This window comes from Atractosteus spatula, chromosome 5 (genome assembly GCF_055471065.1).
Source record: "Atractosteus spatula isolate fAtrSpa1 chromosome 5, fAtrSpa1.hap1, whole genome shotgun sequence".
Taxonomy (NCBI): Eukaryota; Metazoa; Chordata; class Actinopteri; order Semionotiformes; family Lepisosteidae; genus Atractosteus; species Atractosteus spatula.
The window spans coordinates 27845874-27870577 of NC_142710.1; the positions used below are offsets into that span (position 1 = coordinate 27845874).

Sequence of the window (24704 nt, forward strand, 5' to 3'; positions counted from 1 at the left end):
ATTAATGTGACTTTGTTGACCTTGAATTCTTCACAGCTCCAGAGCAAATTTTTGGAAAAGCACAGGCCACTTTAGCGCATGCCATTAGAGGAGGCATCTGCTGGAGATAGCAGCACTTGAAAGCATTCACAAACAGGAAAGCAACCCAAAGTGTCAGCGTTTTAAAATTAGATATTAAAATGGGTGGAAAGCCCTAGTCTTTACATCCATTTGATGACATTAACTAAATAAAAAGGGCAAGAAAAGGCCAAAGGAGAGGAAGGCAGTGAAAAGTTACTTCCCCTTGAGAAAGACGCCATGGCCCAGGGACAGATGGCTGTTATAAAGATGGCAAAAGACAGCAGTGATGGCAGTAAGTAGTTTAGAGGTTTAAAGTAAATTCACAAAGTCCTTGCTGTACTCCACTTTTATTGTAGCTGCTGGCTGCATGCTGTCTGCTACCCAGAGGAAATAGATGACATAGACACTGAAATCAGCAGTGATCTCTGAAAGATTCCAATAATACTATGAAATATCACAAGAAAATAAGGATTTAAGCCAGTTTTCTTATTTGTTTAAGTGACACAAGGCTAAGAATACAAATTGTAATCACATAAAGTTTAATTTCTTGAGATTTAAGACCCCTGTCTCTCCTCTGGGGCACAATGATAAATGGTCACCCTCTCTGCAAGACTAATGGCAGCTGCTCTCAAATTTCCTCTTTCGAATTTCCCCATCCTACACTGATAAGAGAGCAATACAGGAAATGAACTGCTAGAATTTTCCTATTAAAAAGATAATATAGAGAAATTACCAGAAATAGACAGGTCATCACTTCCAAAGCTTTTTTTTTACTTGAAATAAACTTCTAATTCACAAATGATATTGTCAATTCTATATTGTTACTCCTTAAAACTGAACCCTTTATTCTTTAGAACTGCTTTATGAATCCTCAACAAGCTACAGTGGACAGCTGCCTAGGGTAAACATTAGGAACAACACATTAAATGTCTCTACTGCCTGATTACTGAAACATTACAGTACAACAGTACCGGGGCTGTTTTCTTCTAGTTTATAGAGATGTATAGCAAGGGAAATTGCTTTCAAGAAATGCAGGCCTTATTCCCAAGAGGGACATTGTAGCAGATTATGTCGAAAACAGCTTGAAAAGATGGTGAGATACTTTTTTTCATCTTTGCTTCAAACTTCTGGATGAAGTGAGTTCTGTATTGTCTATGTAAGCAATCTCTACAGGCTCTTCACACCATTCACGTCTGCTTATCCAGTGTTGAGGCAGTCTGACACTGATTCTCCCTGCCACCTAGCACCTGTGCTGAGATCTTTTCACATCAGGCTCTGATAAACTGAGACTACATCCCCTTCATTAAGTGCACGAGAAATGGACGAGCTCTAGACAGCCTTAAACCACCTCAGACAAGCCGAAGACGGACGGTTTTAAATTCCACTAAATGTCACTAGAAGGTAATGTAATTATATATTAAGATTTTACTAAATACATGGAGTCTGGGCAGAAACAATCCTGTCTGAGCCATGATGTCTGCATCCTTTATTGAAAGTAACTGGTTTAGTGTTATTGCTTTATCTCTCCATTTTCAGTTTGAAAAAGGAGAGATAAGGCAAGCCCCTAACATAGTTTATCTGTTGCCAGTGTTAGCATCTGACAGCTTTAGCACAAGGCTTCTCTGTCAAAGTGATACAGTAGCCTGAACACATATTAATGGTTCCCAAATGCAGGGGTAGTATCCACAATTAAAGGGAGTGTGTTTTCAACTTCAACATCCATGAGACTGGGATTTTATTAAAAAAGGTTGTAGAATCTACCTCTCCACTGTTGTGTCCTCTGACTCAAGCCAGGGGGCTGCAGTAATGGAATCCAGCCCCCTCTTACCTCAAAGCCCTTTATAAAACTCAAGTTAAACCATTCTGAAGCTCATGTTTCACAAAGCTTTCTCTCACTTCTTGTAAGGTTACCTTATGGGGCCGCATAACCACAACTTCAAACACTGAAGCTTAAACTACAGAAGAGACTAAAAGAAACTTGGTAACCATTGTTTGGTCACTCATCTGCTTTTAATTAGACCACTGTGGATGAAACTCATTAGAAGACTGACAGTATTTTGATATTCAGGGTGTGAAATACAATACAGCACCCTTACAGATCAAACACACTTCGTTTGAACCACTGGCCTGGCAGTAGTTCTACTGAAGAAGGTAACAGTTTTCCTTCAGCCTAGTTTTCCTACTGTAGAACACCTCCTCCCGGATTGTACTACATCTTCCTCAATAAAACCTAATAACTGCCTTGTTCCGAGAGCTCAGGACAGCAGTACCAGCAGCACTGTGGTACCTGCTCTTCACAGCAGCCTTAAACAAGGAGCCACTGCCTGAGAACCAATACTTGGGTGGCTTGCCTGCTGCATGTGGACCATATCCATCTTTTCTATTTAGGTGTTAAGTCTACGTTGCCAATTGTGTTTCTAAGTGGTTATTAGCAAGATTCAATATGTATCACTGTTCCATTTTAAGGTCTTGGAATGAACCAAAGAAATGCAATGCAATGGAGAGTGACAGATCAGAATGGCATGGAGGTGAATTTACTGAAACACTTCAGAAACCCAACCAATGATGCCTGCAGAAATACTGTAGCAGCCTTCCAGAGCTGGATCTGGGTATCCCTGTCTTGGGCGGTCTTTGCATTGGGAAATCCTGTTGCAGAGTTCATACACTGTACATAGATCAAGGGTGCCGGGATGATCATGAATGCTTCTCATCAGATGGTAGTGCTGCTGGAGCCTAGTAATCAAGGACACGAGGACCTTGGTGCCATAGCAATTTTGTGACGCTCCCATGAGCACCATTCACAGAGTACTTGCATTACTCTACAATTATTACCCTTGTTTTTTTCTAAACTTCAACATCATTGCAGAGTAATCAAAACCAGCAAAGCTATGTCCTTGTAGGCATGTATAAGATCACACTAAAAGGCTAGTTGCTTTGTATAATACAATAATTATGGTTGAAAACTTGTATTGCATTTCTGAAGCATTCAGTGTACCAACAAGCGATTTTCCTTTAGTTGGTTTTTAAATAAGACCCAGGGATTATTATGCTAATTTCTTCACTTTACTTACACAGGATCACTCAAGAGGCAGAGGAATGATTATATGGCACTTTGTACAAGCAGTTAATTCATACACTTAAGATATGTTGAAGGCATACCCTCTAATTGTTAAACGAAAAAGCATTTAAAGCCACTCAGTGGTATAAATTTAGAAGTTTGAGTGTTCTGATAATGTCTGGGTTACACTGAGCTGGTCCTTGCCTCAAATAATTCTGATCGAGACTAAAGAGATCTTTATAAAAATCTTTGTCACTGCAATGTAAGTAACCTGACCCCTTACACATACAATCACACACTCACACCTCTGTCTGTTCTCTGGCCCTCTCATCTGGTCCTAAACACTTGTCTAATGTAAAAAACACGTCCTAAGGCTAATGCTGCACCATTGATTTTAACTTAGGACTTGTCAAGGATAATGGGAGACTTTGTGAGGTCAGGTCAGTATCAGCATTATCACAAGGATTTAACTCCTGCTTTTTTTGAAAAACTCAAAGCACAACACACTCAGAAATAATATGCACTTGTGCTTTCAGTGTCTTACAGAATACTACTATGAATTGAAGTTGAAGTTGTACATCAGGACAGTTTTCTCAGGTGTATTATATTGGAAAGTGCTGTGTGGCTCAATCTTCCGGGAAACGCTCAGAGGAAACCGACAATCCAAGAGATACTGTGTTGTAATGTAATGCTCAAGGATCTCTGTTCACAGTAGAGTGCAAAGGTCAGGTTTATAGCTGACAGGGAAGACTGCTGCTTGGACTATTTTCACCATATAGCAGCTGGAGATCAAACTTTCTATACTAACAGAATTTAAATGAGCCCATCTGTAAATAACTGCAAATATACTTGACTGCCAGCACCTCTGCAGCCTCCTACTTCTGTTCCAAATCTCCTGTACATTGAAGGACAGTTTTATAGTAGAATCAGATTGACAGTGAACCCCTCTTAACAGCTCTGAGTGCATCACCAGGTTTTTCTAAAGATGCTAAAAGAAGCATTTAAAATGATTCCTTTTCTGTATCTTTACAAAGTTGCAAGCAATTTTTGTGGCTTTAAAAATGGCATTAAAGGGGAACTACAGTCCCAATTTCTCAGAACGGTTATTTAATCTCGGTAACAAAATAAATTAATTGATGGTATAGAAAATTTGTACAAATTCTACATTAAGCACAAAATCCTGAACTTTCTGAAAGTACTGGATAGTCGCCATATTTGCAAAGCCCTGGTCTCGCCGAGGGAGAGTTTGTGAGAATTGCAACGTAGTGCTGCCCTTCCTGCTCACTGGTCCCTGTACTGACTAATGCAATGTGAAGTACTGTATGAGCAAGTAAGTACAGGTTGTGCAGCCGAGATATTTCTCCACAGAAATGTTCCAATGTGATCTGCATGCAGAGTTAACAAGTAAGTGGTATTAGTCAGCGAGGGCGATATTTCTATTGGATTAAAATACATGTATTCACAAGTCTGCTCTTTATGATGTAATATGGCTGCTTCGCGTCACCAGTAGTTTTATTGTCTCGATCTCAATCATAGAATGTGGCGCTACTTATGCCTGGGAATTTAATCTATTTTGTGATGCAAATTGGAGGTTTTACAAGTTACTGTGTAACTTTTACTTTTATTGTGCTTTGAAATACACTCAGCAATGCCTATTCTTTCCAGGCATGAAATATAAAAATAGCATTGCAGTTCCCCTTTAAACCTGCAATGCATTTTGTTTGTTTACTCCTTGCATAGGTATATACTTCAAAGAACAGCCAAGTGGCTAACTCTGCGTCATCATTTTTACTGAAGATTTCTCCTGTTCAGAGCACAGAAGACCAGAGTCAGACTGATTTGTAAGGTAAAGATGCAGAAGACACATAAAAAAACAAGCAAACATGCATGCCACTCTATTTCTCTCATTTGTCAGCAAAATAATCAGCTCAGCTTAGTTCAGCTTCAACATCACAACTCTACACTATATATTGATAGACCAAAACATTTAGATGAATTTAGCTACAAAGAAAAAAAAGTCAGATATTTTGCTTTCTTCACCATCAAGTGTAAACAGTGTCATTTTGTTATTTAGTCAGATTGAAAAATTAAATGGGTTGAATACTTCTGCAATTGAGAATCTCCTAAGTTTCTTTAGAAATATAATTTACATACTATCAGAATTTTTAGCTTTAATCGGTAGATTGTTTAGACTGAAAATATAAAGTCTTATTTGAAAGCGCCATAACTGCAAACTCAGGCAGAGAAATTTTGCAGGGGGGTGAATAATTTCACAAGGCACCATAAGTCATTCAACTTACAGGTCGAGGGCCACTCAACCAGTAAAGGCTCTTGTTCTAAGCTCTATGATTGCGGGTTCAAGCCTGGGTCATGTAAGGATATCGCAAGCAGCAGATTACAATTGTGTTGCCATGAGGTGGGTGGGATTCATCTGCAAGGGTTCTCTTGGTTTTTACAGAATGTGGGCTCCTGAATGCTTGCAGGACATTTGTGCTGTTGGTCAGGGACACACTTCTCCGGTCAGCACTGAACCTCTGGGTACAGTGGCTATGATACGTTAAAAGATTGGCTCAGAAGTGGAAAGGTCTGAGGAGTGCCTAAATTTCCTCATTCTGTCCCCGTGTGCGGCTGCCAGGTTTGTAGCTGTGATCTGACACATGAAACACCACAGCAGACTTCTTCCAAATCAGGTGAATATATGAAAAATAATTGCAAATTCTATTTTTAAAAAAAATACAAACATAGAAAGAAAAAAGAAAACATGAGCAGGCACCTTGGGATATTAAAACAAGAGGAAAGGGAGACATAAATAATGGGATTCCCTTTTTATGGCCTTTGGTGTAGTCATAAGACCTATAAGATATTGCTGTTTATTGAAATAAATATGAACTCCAGTGGTGAAGTCTTTGATTTTGCACACAAGACAAGGAACTCCTGTCTAGTTGTACAGAAAGCCAATTTAAGCTGTTTTCTGTACCATGTATAAAATCTGGTTTTGTGACATTTCAATGAATGCTTTTTCACTGCAACTCTTCCACTGCACCACTGCAACTCTCAGGCCACTCACTAATTGAATCCAAAATGACAAAGTAGAAACCTGCTTGAAACAAACGAATGTCCGAAAAACATGGAAACATCTCACCTGCAGCCCAGACAGTAACATTTCCTCTGATACAGTGTCTAGACCTTATTTATGTAGCCTTTTCACTGCTTTTACAAGTCTTTTAGGGTAAACAAATTCCCTGCTGGGATTAAGTAAATAAGTCCAAGCTTGCAAATTTTATAGTAATAAAATACAACTGAAAACCAAATCAATACAATAGCATGTGAAACATTTTCGCCCTTCACACAGCTACACCTTCTGATGATGGCATGTCTCTGGAAGAAATTGAAGACAGCCTCTATTTACACAGGCAGGCTGTGACCTTTCGGCTCAGCTGTGCCAGAGAAAAAGAAGACAGCAATTGACGTGAACCTGGATGACACAGCTGTATGTGATCTCAGACTGGTTTGTTATTGCAGCTCACAACTGCACCCCAACAAGACAAGCTAAATCGCATCATTACACATTTTCACAAGAAATTAAAATATCTGAGATGAAATGTCTGGGTAATGGTTGTTAATCGCCTTGGCTCTGAAAACATTGTCAGATGTTTTTTCCACCAGATAAAAGCAAGTCTGTTCTCGTCAGCAGGCGCACAGCCTATAACGTGTAAAGTATTTTGGAAGCGTTTTTCCAACAGTGAAATTGGACCATAATTAGTTTGGTAGAAGGGTCAAGGATGAGGGCTGTGCATCAATTAAGCTGGCCAGTGTCCTCTACATTCCTAACCTTTGTGCGTTCATTGCACTTCATACTCCATAACTAAAACATCTAACACAGATGGCTTGAATTAGCATTAGAAGGTTAAATGTCAGGGACGAAGAGAAATAGGGCAAGCATGTTTTCTTTTGATGTAAAGGGCTACTGGTGTAGTTCGATATCTGAAACAAAAAAAAACTTGACAGCAGCCAGGAATAGTAAATGAGTTTTACAAAAACCACAAAGTAGGTGCTATAGTAAAAAGCTTTCCACATCTCAGAGGAGATGTGAGCAAAGAATAAAACCACTATGCTATAACAGGTGCAACTTGTTATAAAGGTGCTTATAGTTTTGGAAGGTTCCCACAACATAACTGTCTGAAACAAAAAAAAAATGACAGTAGGTGTGGCATCCTGAAGTGTCATTGCTTGGGTGAGTTGAACGGTATTTCTTTATCCTACCTTTGTGGTCATTTGTGTCTCGAAAATTTACACATCTTGACATCTAGGACACTTTGTAATTAGAGGCATAAGACGACAAAGGTTACAAACAAAAGGAGGATATTAGGGCTATCTGGGTTATTTGGTTGGTAGTAATTATTTTTCCAAGATTCTCAACATAATGGTTTCAAAACAAAATGAGGCTCATGCGTTACTGTTCACATAGCAATCAAGGCCAGATCCCCTCTTATTGCTACTGTATGTGAGCCAGATCACTGCGGAAGGTGACACTATTACTGATCGACTCAATGTGTTGAATTGATGGACAGATGGTGTCTTTTCCCACGACAGATTCCTTGTTTCCAGAGCTCTCCTGTCTAGCACCTCAGTCCCCAGGGAAGATCAGTGGTCAGAGAAGCTAGCTAACATACAGTAGTTACACATAGCAACTGACTCTATCACTAACTTTATGATAGGAAACTCACTAGTGTGTAATCAAATGTCATATAAACCTAATATATAGGTTAATTTTTTAGCTTAAAAATAGAAAAATCATAGTTGTGCATCACATTTTAGTAAAACATTGCCAAGTTCTCCTCCCCACCCAATTCATATTTAAGTGCTTGAAATAATAAATAAATGGTTTCTGAATGTAATTTAAGAATATGATTTTTAGATAGTTCTTTATAGCACAGTTTTAAACATGAAATGCAATACAAAAAACTCATTTCGGCACTTCAGCTCTTCAGCAGAAGTCTTCTGGTCATTAACACAAGAAATAAGATACTCATTCTGGCTCATGGTCCGTGACACTGGATTCAGAGATCTCTAAACAGTTGACAAGGAGACTTTCATAATTACAGGAGTCAATGAAGGGCTTCTTTAAACAGTGCCTGTACAAAAGATGAGCCGCCTTACTGTGCAAAGGTCCATCCACTTGGCTTTAGAGTGTCATTAAAAGCCGGAAGGTATTGGGGCTGACTCCCTGGCGCGTGGCCCAGTCGGAGCTGATCTGTCCACTGGAGTCTTCCAGCTCTTGGATCTTAGTGAAGGGGGGGAGAGTTGGCATGCTGCACCACAAAGTCATTTACTAGCTTCTCCATGCTGAATATGTGAAAACAGGATGCCTTCTCTGATTTGAATCAGATCATTCAGTGTAGTGTGCTCTGTGTATGGTATTGGATTTCACTGGCTCTAGGGCTGCTGCCCAGTACAATGAAGGCAGCATTGCATTTAAGAAGATTAAAATAAAATAGGGAACCCCCACATCATCCCCAATCCTCCGGCTACTTAAAACCTCAAAATAAGATACAGAACCACAAGTTCTGTTGATTACTGATATCAAATTAAGATATTCTTCATTATTACCACCAGTAAAAATAACGAACATTCTGTGCAAACTTCAAAAAAAGCTTCGCAAAACCTTTCACCTCCTAGCAACAGTGTCACATTTTAATGCATTCTAGGCAATATATATACTGTATGTGTGTGAAAGGTGTGATGAAGTAGAGTGTCAGCAAAGCCTGCAAAGAAAATATGCAAAGTACAATCAAAGTTTTAAGCAAAATCTAAGTCAGCTTTCTAAGTCAGTACAAGGTAGAAGCAACTTTGACAGAAATTACTCCTGTCAGTATTTTGGAAAGGTCTCTGCCGGCTGGTGAGAAGGTATAATCTTGTCCATCAGTCCAGGCAACATTGCTCCAGTCCTGACAAGTTTATGGGGGATAGCTGATGGACTGCATCAAGCTTCACTATTTATCTTCTATTGAATTTAAGTCAAGACTTTCACTCAAGAACATTAAGTCTCTGCTTGTCAGACCACTTCAATGTGCCATTAGCTTTATGCTTCAAGTCACTGTACTGTTGAAGTGCAAAGTTTCAAACCAGTTTGAGATTCCTGGCTGACTCTAAGCAGGTTTTCCTCTAGGATTTGCATGTAATGTGCACCATCCATTTCCTCTCAATCCTGACATGTTTCCCAAACCATTGATGAGAAGTAACCCCATAACACTACATGGGCACCACCATGCCACAACACTGGGATGGCGCTGACTGGTTGATGTGCCATGTTAGGCTTGTGTCAGTTATGATGCTTTGCATTTCATCCAAAAATATCTATTTTTGACCTTTCTCACGAGAAAACCTTCTGTCATGTCTACAGCATTATATGCTTTTACGCAAAATCTTTTTTAGTCATACTGTAGCTTTGTTCTTGCCACTCAAATATAAAGGCCAGTTTTGTGTAGGCACTGGGTTATTGTCTATGTATGAACAACTCAGACATGGAACTACAAATCTTTTAATATTATTGTTGGGCTCACAGAGGCATCCCTAACCAGTTCCTCAGGTTGGAAAGGCACTCTGCTCTGTGATATGATGCACATTCTTAATAATTAGTGACTTTGAAATGTTCTTGTTACCTGCTCCTGATCTGTACTTGCCTAGCACTTTATCCCCAAGTTGTTCCAAAAGCTCCTTGATCTTCACAGTTGGTTTGTCAGAATCACTATATGAGATGTGGTTTGAAACTTAGTGTCTAACTGAGGGAATACAGACAGCAGTACACTAATTCTGTGACCTTTCAGATTAATCCTTTTGCATCAGAACTTATTTTGCTACAACAAAGAGGCTGAATAAGTATTCAATTGAGATTTTTCAAATTTTATTTTAAAGTCTAACTTATTTATGTACTATCAGCAATTTAAGCATTATCAGTTTGGATTGTATAGATTACAAATAATGTCCTGAAAATGTCATGATTGCAAGTTTAGATGGCAGCATAATGTAGAAATTTCAGTGGGTGGTGAACACTCCGCAAGGCATTGTATCAAATGATATGTGCCTTATGTAAAAATGATTATGTGCCTCGCCGGGAAAATCAGGTTTGTTTGAAAACTGACCGATGTCCAGTATGCCAGAAAAGACAGAGCCTTCTGCAGGCTGTGGCAGGAAGCTGTGCTCTGTGGCTGCCATCCTATCAAACAGCACACACGAGTCTTTACCACAAGGAGGTGTTCTCTTAGTGAACACAAAGAGAGAGCAGCTGGCTTCACTTGCCTCTCTCAGGCCATGTGGATAAACTGCAGGATTATTAGCCGAAGGACACACTTGAGTTCACTCTGGTTACTGTATGTCAAGCAGACACACTTGAATGACCTACTAAAAAAATGCTGTTTGCATTGCTTATATAGCAAAAGAAACAAATATGCAACATTAAGGAACTTCTGCAATGTGTTCTCTAGATCTTCAGGCTTGCCCTATTAACAGCAATGTCTCAAACAAATTACATGAGAGAGTTTGCTTGTTGAAATTTAGATCTGGTTAATGTCCTTAAAAATCTACTAATTACAAAACGTTCCTCCAGACAGAAGGACATGAATGCAGTAACTAGAACAGATTAATTCCCATTGTAATTCCAGGAGCAACAGTGTTTCCTATCTGCCAGCAATCTGTATGAATGCTCTTTAATTTGTATCCAGTGCAGCTTTGCGTAAGCGTGAGGATTACTAATTCTCCATTAGAACCTCCCCATTAATTGAGAGCAATGGCATGGCTAGTTTCAAAACCAATAAACACAACAAACAGATGCAACTTATTTTCCATTTAATACTGAGGCCCTATGTTTGCAGAAACCCAAGAGTTCCTCTGGCTGAGGATACGGATGCCTTTTTTGTTTAACTGCATCTAATTGGACACATGTGGAAGTAAAGCCACACAAAATTGACTTCAGGCTTGGAAATGTCAATAAAAGATGGCAGGGAGAAGGCGCCCTGGCAGGGCCCCAGCGGGGGACAGGGGAGTTACATGGCCATCGCCACACAGGGCCGGGGCCAGTGCTGATTTGCTGCCCACTTTGACGAGGTGATAAAAGCCCATTTCCTATAAATCCTAATGAGCTCCATTAGTCTTGAGCGTGCAGGAACGTGAAGGTACCAGGAGAGCCGAGGAACAGAACACATGTCTCTGTTCACGTAAAATGCAAAACACCAAATTACTGGTGTAATTGCCATGACCTGACAATTTCATTACAGTCCCCAAAGCCATTGTGGCTTTCTAGTTTTGTTTTTATTCCTTTTTTAAAAAAAAAAACCCCATGATGAATATAAAGCAAAATGATCTAGTGCGATCCCCTTCGTTAGAGATATATCATTGGCTTTTGAGGTGTAATAATTTATTCCAGAAAAGATAAATCTACATGACACATGACAGTGAATCTCTGTGCCATTTTGCACAAATACTTTTAAACACATCAGCACTGTAAGGATTATATTCCATACTCCATAACCATTATACTGATTCAATGCATGATGTGGGTCAGCATTAGAATGTAATTTACAATTAGATATCTTATGATTATGGGACAGGTGTACTTTGCACTACAAATTCAGTATAGTATAGTTTCCCAATTCTTAAGGAATCACAGGTAGGTGAAAAGAAAGAATGTCTTTCACCATTACCTGTTTCAAAAGCGATGTCAGAAGCCAGGATAGATGGAGGTAGTTATCAAGGTTCTTTGGGCTAGTTGGATGAGCTCTTGAGTAACAGGGCTCGATGCACCTCTCTATACAGGAAAGTCGTGACTGTGCAATGCAGGCAGAGAAAGGACATCAGAATATGGCCAGAAAAACATCTTGCTACAGAAATAAAGTGGACCCAGTATCTCATTCCACAGGTTGATAGAACAAAACAAATCTAGATACCATAGCATTCATCATGAAAATTTCAAAGTACTACAACAAGCCCTTTGCAATCAATACATCCAAGGACAGGAAGCTGATGTGCTGCTGTGGGAGACTTAGAACACAGGGAGAAGACCCCAGACCATCCCCATTTCCTTGAAGTTTCCAGAGCTGTGCCCTACTTCAGTGATCCACCCAAGCTACCTTTCACAGCCTAAGCCTGCAATTGAAGGAAAGCAGTTCTGTTTGTGAGGGTGCTGAACAGCTGAAGCCGCTTCTTAAGCAAATCTGCCGTCAGCCGAAACTCCTCACGGTGGGGTTCATGTTCCCCTCATTGGCACACAGAGCCCTAATTCCTCTAACTGCCTTGGTGCACAGAACCCACATCTTCAATGCCCTGTTTGATTCCAGTGATGATCTGTTACAGCCATAATCACCACTACTCTGCATCACACACAAGTAAATATTTAAAGGAAGGATTGAGACTGCAGTGTGGGATTGGAGTTAAAAAACTAAGCAAGCAGAACATTTGCGACTCACACATCTTGCTGTCTGTTACATAATCATACAAGCACAACATAGTCTGCTCATGTTTGTACATATGACTTACTCCTGTTAAACTACATGACTTTAATTTGTTAATATTTCTCATTAGAGAACATAGGACTCTAAACTTCATCTTTGAAGTTTTGCGACGGACTGGCTTCCTGTCAAGGGTGCAGTCCCGCCTTGCATCCTCTCTTTACAGGACAGTTTCTGGGTTGTTGAGACCCTCAGAAGAAATGAGCAGCTTTCTGGTTATGGATGAATATATCTTCAATGACGGTATGGCACATACAGTCTAAAATCTGTTTGTAAGAATGCTTGATGGGAATCCTGTGAGGAATACCTTGTAGCCCTCTGCTCAAGTGTTCGTTCTGATGCTGCGACCTGCCAGCAAGCTTACAGTATATGTCAGCTTCACATATCTTGTCACCAGTGTATACTTTCTCTTGGGGATAAATATTGTCTTGCACACATAAATCGGGAGTCGTTAGTTCAGAAGCATGGAACAAATTAACAAAACACAAAAGCCATACAGCAGGGTACATCATGAGCTGGTACAGCATGACATCCATAGGTCAATAACATTCAGATCAGTACGATGGATCGATTGCCATAAAACCTTTCATTTTGCTCTAAAAGTGTGTCATATCTTTTAACTGCAGTATTCCAAATTCATAAAGCATAATATAATATAGAGGTTTCACAGGCAGCATTGTTATCTGGTTTTCTAGATGGTATGCATCATCTTGCGTCGGCAAAGCACTTTAAGCCATTCAAGACATAATAACTAAATTCATGATATCCAACTATAGTGCTGCACGGTGCATTTTACTTCTGTATTCATACCTTTGGTTCAAATATCTGTCTTCTGCATGAGAATCTGCATTAAACCAAGCATGATTCACAGGGTCATGGTACTAGTCGCTGCTTATTTTTATCTAGTTGTGTTTTTATGTTATTTTTCAATACATCTTATTCTCTAGTGCAAAACTCTAAACAAAAATCTTTATAGCATAAGCTTACCTGAAGTGGCGAATCACAGAGAAATCTCCTGAACTGTTGTCGTAAGGCACAGGTCCAAAAAAAGAAAAAAGACAGGAGCAGTTAATAATGGAAAATGCTTTGCATGCATGAAATCGGTTTCTGTATGAGATATCTCAACAGACCTGCTCTGAAATGATTTTAACACAATTCTTAAGGAATGAACATCAGCAATAAAGGACAATTTACAGAGCATATTTCACACATCTAACCACCTGCCACCCCCATCAAAAAAGAGCAATTGTTATATGATGGAGATTCAGAAATGTTATGGTAGTTTTATATACAGTTCTTGAAAACATCTCTTTGTGGTTAAGAGGATCAGCTGAAATGTTCTGAGTCTGAGTGAGTCAGTTTCATGTTTGATGTTTTTATTTACCATTTTGTTTGATCCAGGGCATTCAAAACCACTGGCAAAAACCTACATTAAGTATGCTTTGATGGTTTTTCTTGTCCTGTGACGCTAATAAAATTCAAATTCAAAAGTCATTTTGGCAGCAAACCTGACACCATACAAGTGCTAGATTAAACAAAAAAAAACAAAATTTTATAACCACAATGTGTACAGCAACTAGTCAGACAATATCACATTTTCTTGCAATGATTAATGCCAAGTCGGAATCGCTCAAACCAAAGCTTTTATACATTTTTTAAACAGAAAGTTTAAACCTTTCTACAGAACTGCAATATAGACTGTAAATCAAACACTTACAGTGAATACAGCAGTGGAAAGTATCTTTAGTCAAAAACTTGATTACTTACATTATAACTTAAGATATTAACAAATAAATGTAGGAAAACATAGTATCTAATTAGAAACAGGACTTCTGGTTATTAATGTACACAAACCTCATGGGCCTGGAATCACTGCAATAAGCCCTACTTTTTTCAAAGAAAGTTTCTTCAGATTATTTGTCATTAATTTCTGAGGAGAACCATCATTTGAAAATTCCTCAGCTGTGGCTACCTTTCCCAAAGCGAATCAAAATAAAACCATACAGGAGACAAGAAAGCCAGACAGTGTGGGGAGGGAAAAATCTTAATTCCATAAAACAGGAAGTATTTATTTCTCAGTTTTAGTAAACGATTATTAGCCAAAGGTTGTAGTCATTACCATGGCTCTTTCAAACTCTCCACTCTACAGGTTTATTCAATAAACGTTTAAGAAATTCATTCCAGCCTTAGAAATAAGTGCTTCCTGGCTGGAGATTTCATGGTCTTTCTTCTCAGCATTTTGTTGTGTTGTTTTAACTAAAGTCACGGGATAGTACACTGGTCTATAATGAAGACCAGCAATGCGTTACTCCAGTCAGACACTGGGGGCACTTCATTGCACGAGATGACAGGAGGAAAAACAATATGACGTGAGACTGAAGGATTCTGTGTACACATGTGTGCGTCAATGTATAATGGTCACTGGAGGGGTCTCAGAGGGAACTGTAATCGGAAAATACAACTAAAAGACTGAGAACATACATCATATGACTTACAAGCTTAGAAATAAAAAAAACAAAACAAAAAGTACCTGAAGTTTGACAAGCACAGCAATGACTGCTTGAGCGTCATATCTTTCTTAAATCTATAGTATCTTTCAGCTGCCTTTAAAGGAAAGAGTGCCTCCATGTAGCGCACACTGGAAGAGAGATATACACAAGTCCTGAAGCGGGGAGCATGGCTTATTTCAAACCTCTGAATCAATCATTTTCACCAGTTAGCTATTTTTTGGAATCTCCTGGCGCCAGAGCAGTTGCAATGTGTTATTAATTTTGATGTCAGGAGACCCCCAGGATTCTGCAGAGCCTTTTTGGCTTGAGTTCTAGCCTACAGGTCAGTGAACCGAGCCAGGCTACTGTGGAGACAGCTCTCCAGTCTTCTGGGGACAAGGATCTCTCCTAAGCTGAAGAGCTGCCTGTCGGTCTTAGGACTCAAGTTCAACAAATATCGACTTCAGAACAGTATGTTTTATGTAAAACAGTGAGTCAGGAATCCGTTACTTGGCCATTATTTCTCTTAGCTCTGGTAACTACAAAGAGGTTACTAACCCAAACAAGTATCTACTCTGCTGGAAAAGTACAGATTTCATCAAAAGCAGCTTAGCTGTACGCACATTAAAGCCATATGAAGATGCACTTGGTATTGCTTTTCTCCTGTTGTGCAGGAAAAAAGGAAAGCAAAAACAAAAGGGAAAAGATCCCACAGCTCTTGACAGGACACTTGGCTGGCCCCACAGAGCCTAAACCATATTTAATGGTTTGCTCTTTCTAATTCCAAAGTTTACAGTCCTGCAGGACTACAGTCCTGGTTAAATGCCCCATTTTGTAGAACAAGCACATATACATGGCTAACATTTGAGTATTTTATTTTCAAACTCTTAATGCAGAGCCCATGAAGCTATAATTTCAAACATGAGAAGCCTGTGTGCATTTCCTGGGTGGAACCCTTTGGCAAAAAGCAAGATTGCACTAAAAGCAATCCAGACACTGCATCTACTGTACTCAGAGGAAGTCATAACTATTTTGTGTTTGCACTGCTTAAAAATTGCCACTTACTGTTGGCTGAATGTTTTGCAGGCAAATGGTCAGTCTATTAATAACACTAATTAGAACTGCTCTAAATGTTAAGATGGAAATTATGTTTTGCTGGTTGGTAGGGTAACAAGAACAATTTCTGGGAAAAAAAGAAAATCTGAGCTCACCACATTTTATACTTTATCAAAACACCCTTGCACAGAAATGGAGGGCTTTACTAGGAATGAAATCTTTCTTACTAAATTAAATTGCTTTGCTAGAAATCTTTTGTAGATAGTTGGGGTACATTACAAGACTACGTCAAATTAGAAAACCTGCTTGTTCAAACTACATGTATTGGAATGGGAGAACACTGCACAGTTGCAATTAGAAAAACAGCTAAACCACAAACCAACATCTAATTACTCTATGGAACCAAACAGCCCTGTAAAACACCTAAGTGCCTTCTGTATTGTTTAAGACAGAAACCAGCCTGTGACATTTGCAAACAATTTACTGCTGAAATACAACACAGATTTAATTACTGTATTCAAGAGATTAATATAAATCTTCATCCATAATTTAGGTTTACTATATTTTTTTCTTTTAAATTTATTTTATACAACATTATGCAATAGCCCCCTGCCATGTACCACAAGCACCTCTTCTCTATACTTCCTTCTGCTCTTTTAAGAAACCCATGCTATCCTGATCAACTGGAGATATCTGGCAGAGGCACTGTAGCCACAGCAGGATTTCCCTTCCTTTCCCTTCTCCTGTCAATCCTGGGCCTCCTGCTTGCTGCCAGGCAGAGGGCTGTGAGCTAGTTCATTGTGGTAAGTCATGATCAGAGCACTGGGGCTCAAGTGTGCTGAAGCAGTTCCCCAGCCAATATTGGCATTTCATTCCTTTCAAATCAATAATTTGCCTTCTACTAGCATAGCATCTCTGTCTTCCAAAGGTCTGGCGACATGGACACTACACTGTAAAAAAAAAAAGTGCCGTCTTTCGGATGAGACGTAAAACCAAGGTCCCGACTCTCTGTGGTCATTAAAAATGCCAGGGCGTTTCTTGAAAAGAGTAGACCTCAGCATCCTGGCCAAACTTCCCATTGGCCCTTACCAATCATGGCCTCCTAATAATCCATCTATGAATTGGCTTCATCACTCTGTTCTCCTCCCCACTGATAGCAGGTTTGTGGTGAGCGTTCTGGCATCCTATGGCTGCCATCGCATCATCCAGGTGGATTCTGCAATTGTTGGTGGTGGAGAGGAGTCCATATTAGCTGTAAAGCACTTGAGCAGAGTGCCCAGAAAAGTGCTGTATGAGTGTAAGGAATTATTAATATTATATTATTAAATATTATATTATATTATAACCATATTATTAAAATATGGTTTGTATGGGTTTTTAATACATGCAGACTGACTAATGAGCTGAAGTATTAATCTAGTTGAATCATGAGCATGAGAACATGTGATCAGGGTGCTGTATGCTGTGCTTTACGATGGCATCCTAAAGATATAACCACTCAATAAAAGATACTCAGGTGCCCCCTGTTGGTCTCTGCAATAAGCTTACTAATAGTTCTTCATTTATAGGAGCAGGCTAGAAGATACCTCACTTACCATCTGAAGCTGGTATAGGCTAATGGGGAGTTTCCAATCCCAATGGCTTCTCACACAGCAGGCCAATTAGAAACACATTCTGCAAAGCTCTCTTACAGAAAGCTGTGGGTTCAGTGACCACTCTCCCCTCCTGCACTCAATTATCTGCGAACACAAGGCGACTGTTCCTCTGCGCTCTACGCTGGGCATCCTGTCAGCACTTGGCCAGACATCGCACTGCTCTACATCCACTATCCACTCGCCTTCAGAACTCCTGGCAGCCTGCACAAACCTCATCCTCCAAGACAATGTGGGTTATATCCAAACAACTCCAGGCTGACTAATGGAATCTAATAAAACAGGAAAGAGACTGAGGGGAGCAAGGCTGACACCACTCAGCAAGGCCACGACTCGGTACTGACATGATTTGTGCTAAACTAAGACATCCCTGCCTTGTAATTTTGAAATTAGGTTTGGAGTGGCCTTAATAAAAGCACTGAAGATAAAGTAATATTCTCCATTTTTTTACAATTCCCAAGTGCACACTCCTCTCATGACCCTATTTCTCAACAGCTCATTAGCCCCATAGAGAATCCAATTATTGCTTTTTATTGTGGGATTTAAACTAAACCAACCATAAGCTTCCCCGCTTTCCATATCTGCATTATAGATAAACACAGAAGCATAGGCCGATGGTGGTCCAGATGGGCACCATTCAGCTTATTTTTCCTTTAATAATTTATAAAGAAAAAACACTGGGAACCAGATTAAAGAAAAAACAGAATAAATAAAGGTTTCTGCACTATGGTTCAAAGACCTTAAAGAGATGGAGAAGTCCCAATCCCATTCCATTTCAATAAACATCGCTGGGCTGAATGAGAAATACCTGTAAGACTTCTAGGAAACATATTCTAGGGGTTTCCTAAAAAACAACACCTGAGTGCAGCAAAAGGACTGTGCTTAGTCAGTGTTGGTGAAAACCAGTTACTGTACCACTGACCTTGCGGATAGGAATTGCAGTATTAACACTAAGAATAATTACAAACACAAGCAAGTTCAGGCTAGATTAATACTGGAACGGAAGTGGAGACAAAAAACACTTACTTTGTGGCACAGAAAGAAGACACCTAAATGTTTCAGGACGTGAAGTAATACTATCTCAAATCCTTTTTACATCTGCCAAGCTGTTTAACAATGCACCTGGGGGAATCAGACCAGCACAGTAAGTTCAGAGAGTCTCCTTCTGGGAAATACAGCCACCAGAGATTTCTACACAGAAAAGGACAAATTAATTTTAATTAGCCTCCCCTCCTAGGCAGATGCACAAAAAAAGAAAGCAATGACTCACACAAAACACAAACAAAAAATAAGAACACAACCACTGCCCTGTTCCGACAAAGGTGGGTATAAATGATAAAACAGGAATCCAACAGCAAAACACACAGATCGACAGGAATGAACTGGGGTGCTGCCAAAGGAGAGGGGCTATAGTGATGGCAGGATCCCATCGGAGCGATGTACACTGCGGGTCGCACAGCTTACAGCCATTCCTACTGAATTGGATTAGCTGTAAAACATTTTACAAGTTTCATCAGCTAAATAGGTCGGAGCTCTTCTGTGGGTCACTAGCAGGGTGATGAGGCTCCTGGAGGATGGTCTGGGTCTGGCAACATACTCAGGGGTTATCCATCATTGCCAAATACAAGAGAGCTGAGATGAGGAACTTAAAGAGAGTTCACTCTCTCACATTCTGGCACTGGATAAACCCACACAGGACCACTGAGCTCACCTAGCCAAGCTGAAAAGAGCACTACATCACCAACTAAAGCTAGGATGCCATAACATTGCTTTATAATAAACAACTATAACATTGTTTTTCCTGATAAACTGTTTAAAGAGTTTCTTTATATAATCATTAGGGGGACAGATTCAGACTAACAAGGAATTTCTAATTTGTCAAGAGAAAAAGATAGGTCATGATAATGTACATGTACTGTACATTACTTATTTAAGCCTCTACTATCCAGGTAGTTCATTCTCAATTTAAACAGATAAAGATTACAAAGGTGTCATAATTCAAAACAATACCAGGACTTATCACATTAAAGATATCAATCATCTTTTAAGCACAATACACAACTAAAATGTTACATGCCCTAGGTTTCTCTCAGTCTACATTGGAACAACATTCTTCTTCATATAATTCAAGAAAAAGCAAGATCAGAAGTAAAATAAAGACTCCCAGGTCAACATTGGGTATGCAAAGATCCTGATTAAGGTCTGTCGTCTTAATTGTTATGTCTATCTCACAGCTGTTTCCCTGACTGGTCGATTGCAATGCTGACGGAGGCTCACGCATTTTACTTGCAGTAAAACCATTAGATACTTTGTACCCGCAGGCCCTAGTAAAAGGATACTGCCATTAAGAAAGTAAATGCGATTTTAACAAGATTTGTTTTGTTGCAAATTACTGCCACATGTTCAGGAACTTGACGTGCAGTCATAGCTCAAGCCCATCAGATGAGTGTGAGAAGGGGTGCAGTAACATGGTCACGAAGCTACACAGCAGTAAGTGGTCTTAACGCCACAAAATAATTTAACAGTCATACCTCATCTCAAAAGATCAGTGCCTTTCTAATCCTTTGCAATAGCTTGTTGAAATTAAGTTTGTGTTGTTCAGTGTTGTCTAACAAGAAAAACAAAAGCAATAAGTCACAGATTAATTGCACCAAACTATGTGAGACAAGCTACCTTAAAAATGCATTCCCTTCACTTGTTTCTTGGGGAATACTAAGACAAACATCTCCGCATGCAAAGTACACCCTCTTTCCTCTCCAGGGCAATGGTGCTGGCTTGATGGCACTGTGTGCTTACGATTTTGGTTTATTAATGACAGCTACTGTGTTCCCTGCCAAAGAGCTTCGAGCTATCTGGCAGTTGTTAACTGTTACCTGGCAGCTCTTTCCACTGTGCCCAGTAGGGGCCCCACTGTAAACTGTTTGTTCTTACACAGAATGCTGCAATACAAAATAATTATAGAAATAAATGATCACACTTCCTGATAATGATGGGCACATACCACAAATATGAGATTACCGTTTTTCAAAAATATGCATTATCCTTTTTTGATCACCCTTTCAATGACAATGGGAACTTCCACATGGTGCAAGGTGAGTTCAAGCACTGCGGAAGGTGTCTCCCTCCTTCTCCCCCCTACCACCCTCTCTCACTGATTCACACACACAACCCTGCACACTGCGCCGGCTCTCCTCTTGCAAATACTGTGGATGATTATATCCTCAGAGCCCAATATATCTCTGCTCTCTCTGGCTCTTTACAGCTTTACTCTGGCAACAAGCTTGGTAAACTGGAGCTCTCTTGCGTGCTAATAGGCTATTTTGCTGAGAAAGCTGTATAGATAAAATAAACAAATGAATGAAATGAAAGTCAGAATGTATAAAATGTATTTTAATTGAGCTGCATTAAGGCATCATGGCTTTTTCTTCATTCCATACCCCCTGCAGGACACAGTCCCTTTTTTATGAAAAGGCTCTTTTTAAAATTTTAAATAAATCATTTAATAATCTCTAGAATAACCTGCGAAGGATATTCAAGGCCATGAACGGTGAAACAGGACTTGAAGCTAGCCCAGAGCTCGCAGTCGCTGAATTTGTTTCCAGAACACAGAAACGCATTCCTAGCAATCAGGAGCAATAATGCTAATGTTCAGGTATGAGCATTATATAACATCAGCATTTTAAACAAATTATTTTTTTACATTTTTTTGGAAATCAGATAGGCTGTTTCAGGTTTATCAAAGCACCAAAGGAACCAGAATGGTCTGGAATTACAGATCTCCATAGTCAAGCCAAGCCTCACCTACTTCACAGACCTCTGTGAAACAATTGTGTGCAGAAGTCTATCATTCACTTCGGGACTGCAGGAAAACACTAGATTTATGTCCCGTCAGTCTGAACTGCCAGTTTATTAAACTTTGTAGTTCATTATAAATCCGTAAAATATTCAGTGGTTTCTAGTAAAAAAAGGTTTTTCAGTTGTTTGAGTAAACCTCTGGGAATTTGATTGAAATTTCTTTTACTAATGACTTACTGTAGCAGCCACCACCACTGGTACTGGTTTACACACAATCTGTAAGCTTCAACAACTCACCTACTGAGTTTACTAATAAGAAAAAAAGGCTTTTGAGCAATAGTTCATTCTGTTCATCCATCAGTGTTGGAATTAAAAGCATCAGCGATGTTGTTCAACACAAACCTCCGCTCTTGTGCCAGACGGTTGAGCTCTGTTTGATGTTCCTCACCAAGGGAGGGTCATGTTACTGTGAAACCCCAACAATGAGTCAGTGTGTGGGACTCGGTTATTACCACGTTCCATGAGCCCTTCTGTAAATCTGTCAGCCCTGAAATGGCTATAGCTTAACGCTCCACGACAGGAAGGACTATGTAAAGAAAAGCCTCTCTAGCAAGAGGCGTGAAAAAAAGCTTCATTTTCACTGTCAAATGTCTGCAAGAAGTCTTAATGCTCAGAGACATCAGAATAAGAATAGGGAATGCAGCATTGAAGTTTTCAAAGCATCGCAGCTGTGCAGTTTTAAACACAGGTTTTGAGAACACAGCCATAAAGGTTTATCCTTTCTCAGGCTACTGCGCAATGTCCCCGACAGACTACAGCACTTATTCTCCCCCTAGGACAAAACTGTGGGAAAGCTGCCCACTCAACAGTCAATGAATTAGGTGAGCAACCTACTTACAGTTTGCTAACAGGGAAAACTTGCCTGCTCCTCCATGTTGTGTAGCCAGTGTTCAATAGAAGGTTTTCTATCACCTCAATCACTGACCTGCAAGAAAAACCTTGTTCTTATACTTCAGTCCCAAGCAACAGCTGAATCCAAGTCGTCTATAAATGTTCTGTATGGGTGCAAATTTGTCACTTTCACTAACTTTATGTCTGTACTACATTTCTCCCAAATTTTGGCAAAACTGGTGGAATCTTTTAATGCCAGCAAAGGCCTTAAATCCAAGGTGATAGAGTTCGACACCCAGGATTACTGCTACAAGCAGCAGCAAAAGCTGATGTGCAAGGTGTAAACCACAACACAGGCAAGAACAATCTTTTTTTATTCCTTGCATTTTTTCCCCACTCAGAAGGCCCCATGTCTTTCAAATGACTCACAGCCAAGGTCAATATTTAGCCAAGCAGCAGGTCAGGGCTTGGGAGGCGGCACTGAGATACCTCTATACAGGAAACACTAGGAGAGGCTATTTCTGTTCTGCACACAGGACCCCAAGCACATGTATCTAACCAAGTCTTTAAATGTGCCTCAATCAACCAGAGGCACTAAAACACCTGGCAAACATAGCTGTTGGTGGGGAAGAAGAAACTGCCTGGCTTACTGGGATTGTTTACAGACCAGTTTACAGCTCACACAAACTTTTAAGAGCCGTTACACCTGGCTACCCTTTCATTTTTTATATTGAGGCTATACTTTACACAAGTAAACAACCTATATCAACTTCCACTCATCTTAAGCTCACAATATTTCCATCACATTCTAGAATTAGCTTTTTGGGGTTTCTATTGTATTCATTATCTTCTCTTCCAACAAGCTCCAACAAGCGTAAACACAACTAGTATAAACATAGACTGCAAACACGAGGTGTGTATGACACTGTACAGTGTGTATATTGTACTCACGTGTACATTACAGACATTAACGAGTAACAGATTTTTATCTTAAAGGCAGAAGATTCAGATTAGTCAAGAGCCATGAAACGTAACTCATTTTGTTTGTCCTTCCTTGCAGGTCAGTACAATTTTTATTTGGCTTCACTAAAGATAACTACTTATAAGATTAATTTAATAATTACAGTGAAAGAAGCACTTATCATCCAATTTAGTCTTAAAGCTATGTAAGATGGAAATGTGGCATTCGCCCTGAAATGTCATCCCAATATTAAAATACACCTAATTTGATTTTTTCCACAAACAGATGCCTGTGCCTTGATGACGTGGACAAACCTTAGCAGTAATGACTCACATGCTTATTTCGAGCATGATAAACTGCATATAACATATTGCTGACAAAATAAGTACCGTGCACTGGCATGCTAAATAAAAACAAAAAAAAAATGTCACTGTTATATTCATTTGAATGTGCTTACTAAAAACAGAAAGAATGGTTCTGGTATAATTACGAGATGGATTGCAGGGTAATCTTGAAGCTCATGGCCCATTCAATGACACGACATCTTCAAATTACCAGAGGAGGACTACAGCAAATACAAATTGAAACAGAGTAGAATGATGTTCTGAAGAGGATGTAGGAAGCATTTCATTATATTGATCTTTACATATTATAAGAGGACCAGGGGAAGGGTCATTTATAACCGGTATTTCCGTAACGAAACACTGGATATACTAGATATAGACCTAGGCAACATGGCCGCCAAGAATATCCAGCTGACCTGCTGTTGGAAAAGATCTATGCGGCGAAACAATGAGACACAGGTGAGCTGGGTCAGGAAACAGAATATAAATGACCCTTCCCCTGGTCCTCTTACAATACGGATTATGTCTTTTACCAAGTGAACCTATGCAAATTAAAATGCTAAAATGTTTGTCCAAACACAAATACATTTGACCCTTATCCAGCGCATGGGTTACATTTCTCCACACCAGCACGTTAGGTTACTAAACACCTCCTGTAATAAATAGGGACACGTGAATGAAGCAGTGTAAATTAATCCATTAATCCCTATTACACACTAATGAAGAGCTTTATCTACACTGAATTGCGTATGAAATGAAAAATATTGTAAAATAAAAATATATTTACTTTTATTCCCCATATGTAAACATCATTATTAAACACTTCCTAATGGTAAAATCTGCATTTCACACAACTTAATCGGGATGTTTACTTTTTCTGCTGCTGTCATAACGT

The 24704-nt window shown here is 39.5% G+C and overlaps 1 protein-coding gene across 3 annotated transcripts in view; it reads right to left on the reverse strand.

Moving 5' to 3' along the window:
- ate1 (arginyltransferase 1) overlaps positions 1-24704 on the reverse strand; it is a 96009-nt gene that overhangs the window by 47905 nt on the left and 23400 nt on the right. For all 3 annotated transcript variants that reach the window (XM_088917437.1, XM_088917438.1, XM_088917436.1), the window contains one exon: positions 13609-13641. In XM_088917437.1, the coding sequence (XP_088773563.1) occupies positions 13609-13641 (33 nt within the window). The remainder of the gene's footprint in view (positions 1-13608; positions 13642-24704) is intronic.